Below are 2,500 nucleotides of genomic sequence, written 5' to 3'. Positions count from 1 at the left end.
AAGAAAGAAGAGGAAGAAGAAAGAAGAAAGAAGAAGAGGAAGAAGAAGAGGAAGAAGAAGAGAAAGAAGAAGAGAAAGAAGAAGAGGAAGAAGAAGAGAAAGAAGAAGAGGGAAGAGGGAAGAGGGAAGAAGGAAGAGGAAGAAGAGGAAGAAGAGGAAGAAGAAGAGGAGGAGGAAGAAGAAGAGGAGGAGGAGGAAGAAGAGGAGTAGGAGGAAGAAGAAGAAGAGGGAGAGGGAGGGGAAGAGGAGGGAGATGGGAAGAGGAGGGAGAGGGGGGGAAGAGGAGGGAGAGGGGGGGAAGAGGGGGGAAGAGGAGGGAGAGGGGGGGAAGAGGAGGGAGAGGGGGGGGCAGCGGTCGGGGGGAGGAGAAAGGGCGCGGTCGGGGGAGGAGAAGGGAGGCGGTCTGGGGGAGGAGAAGGTATTGACGTTGTCCGAGATGCTGGCGGAAGCCGATCTGATCCCTCCGGCCGTGGCGATGATCGAGGCCCCAAAGGTGAAGGGCGCCAGGGCCAGGCCGGCGATGGCCGGCACGCCGGCTACTTTGGCCTTCTGGTGGAAGGTGGCCAGGTGGACGGCCAGGGCGTGGAGCTTCACCACGTCGGACCTCGGCGCGCCCGGTGAATACCTTGTTGAAGACAGGCAGGCCTCGGTTCACCTTGTTGGCCAAAGTGGCAAAGGACCTGTGGGGAGGGGGGAGATGTCGGTTCCAACTTCCCTGGAAAACAGACGGCTAGACGGCCTCCTGGCACGCCTACCGGGAATCGTCCTGCTCTTTAGATTCTTCGTCTGACAACAACTCGTCCCACTCTGGATGACAAAATGGGGAAAAAAGTGCCATCTATCACATATAAACCGAAAGCCTTTTAATGACCGACTGTGTGTGTGTGTGTGTGTGTGTGATGGGGGGTGGGGGGGGTCACCTCTTTTGGGGCGCCATATTACTGGACAGTATTGCAGGGTTTTTGGGTCGGAAAAAAAATAATTGCAGGGTGCACTTTGTCCAAACGGCCACAAGATGGCAGCAAGAGATCATATTACTGGGAAGTAATTTTCAAATCAAAGAGGATGGCTGAGTTTTATGTCGGGAAAATAATTGTATGGTGAACTTTTTCAAAACAGCCACAAGATGGCAGGAAGAGACCATATTAATGGGAAATACTTTTTAAATCAAAGAGTATGGGAGGCATTTTGGGTTTAAAGACCAATTGCGGGTTATGTCATCAATCACGCCTACGAATAAACTAGTTTCAGGGTTATGGTTATAGTCAATTAAAAGTGCCAGAATACACTAAACAGAAAAACATTAATCAATTAGAAGAAACTTACACGAGACGACATCTTGAGACGACTTGCGTTGATGTCCAAATGTGGCATTAAGGGTCTGCAGAAGTGGATGTGGCATTTATTAAGGGTCTGCAGAAGAAACTGTAAAGTAGTATAGGGTAAGAACGTGTTATCCCAAACTAGGCGCTCACCTTCTTGCGCTCCTGGATGTTATTGACGTTGTCCGAGATGCTGGCGGAAGCCGATCTGACCCCTCCGGCCGTGGCGATGCGCGAGGCCCCAAAGGTGAAGGGCGCCAGGGCCAGGCCGGCGATGGCCGTCACGCCGGCTACTTTGGCCTTCTGGTGGAAGGTGGCCAGGTGGCCGGCCAGGGCGTGGAGCTTCACCACGTGCTGCCAGAGGACCTCGGCGCGCCCGGTGAATACCTTGTTGAAGACAGGCAGGCCTCGGTTCACCTTGTTGGCCAAAGTGGCAAAGGACCTGTGGGGAGGGGGGAGATATCCGTTCCAACTTCCCTGGAAAACAGACGGATAGACGGCCTCCTGGCACGCCTACCGGGAATCGTCCTGCTCTTTAGATTCTTCGTCTGACGATAACTCTTCTCATTCTGGATGACAAAATGGGGAAAAAAGTGCCATCTATCACTTATAAACCGAAAGCCTTTTAATGGTAAACGTCCCAGACAAGACCGGCAGGCCGGCCCTCTCGGTTAAAAATGGACTGAACATCTGCCAATTACCGACTCTAATCTTGCCTTGGCTGGCTCCAAAATGGAAAAAAATAACATCTTGTACATTTAAGTTTCAATTACTCACGTTTCACTGTATTCCACCACCCCATCAAACTGTCCGTATCCTGTGAAGAAGAAAAGGAAGGGCGTAAGTGAGACGAGACGGAAAGAGGTGGCGGCTGAGAGCGCAAGAGGGCGCAAGAGAGCAAAAGAGAGCAAAAGAGAGCAAAAGAGAGCAAAAGAGAGCAAAAGAGAGCAAAAGAGAGCAAAAGAGAGCAAAAGAGAGCAAAAGAGAGCGAACGAGCGAGCGCGAACGAGCGGGCGCGCGAGAGCGAACAACGGGCGCGCGACAGCGAACGAGCGGGCGCGCGAGCGAACGAACGCGAACGAGCGCAAACGAGCGCGAACGAGCGCGAACGAGCGCGAACGAGCGCGAAAGAGCGATCGCGCGAGAGCGAACGAGCGGGGCGCGCGAGAGCGAGCGAA

General features: G+C 53.1%; 1 protein-coding gene across 1 annotated transcript; it reads right to left on the bottom strand.

Annotated features, from left to right (window-relative positions):
- Positions 1-1,234: 1,234 nt before the first annotated feature.
- Positions 1,235-1,890, bottom strand: LOC144211949 (uncharacterized). The gene is made up of 3 exons (XM_077739528.1): positions 1,882-1,890; positions 1,476-1,835; positions 1,235-1,381 (listed from the first exon to the last, which is right to left on the bottom strand). Exons 1-3 carry the CDS (start codon positions 1,888-1,890, stop codon positions 1,304-1,306), a joined length of 447 nt encoding a protein of 148 aa, XP_077595654.1. The 3' UTR covers positions 1,235-1,303.
- Between the last annotated feature and the right edge of the window lie 610 nt (positions 1,891-2,500).

The sequence above is a fragment of the Stigmatopora nigra genome, chromosome 18 (genome assembly GCF_051989575.1).
Source record: "Stigmatopora nigra isolate UIUO_SnigA chromosome 18, RoL_Snig_1.1, whole genome shotgun sequence".
Lineage (NCBI taxonomy): Eukaryota > Metazoa > Chordata > Actinopteri > Syngnathiformes > Syngnathidae > Stigmatopora > Stigmatopora nigra.
Note: the sequence above shows the minus strand (reverse complement) of the source record. Positions and strands in the feature narration are given on the sequence as shown.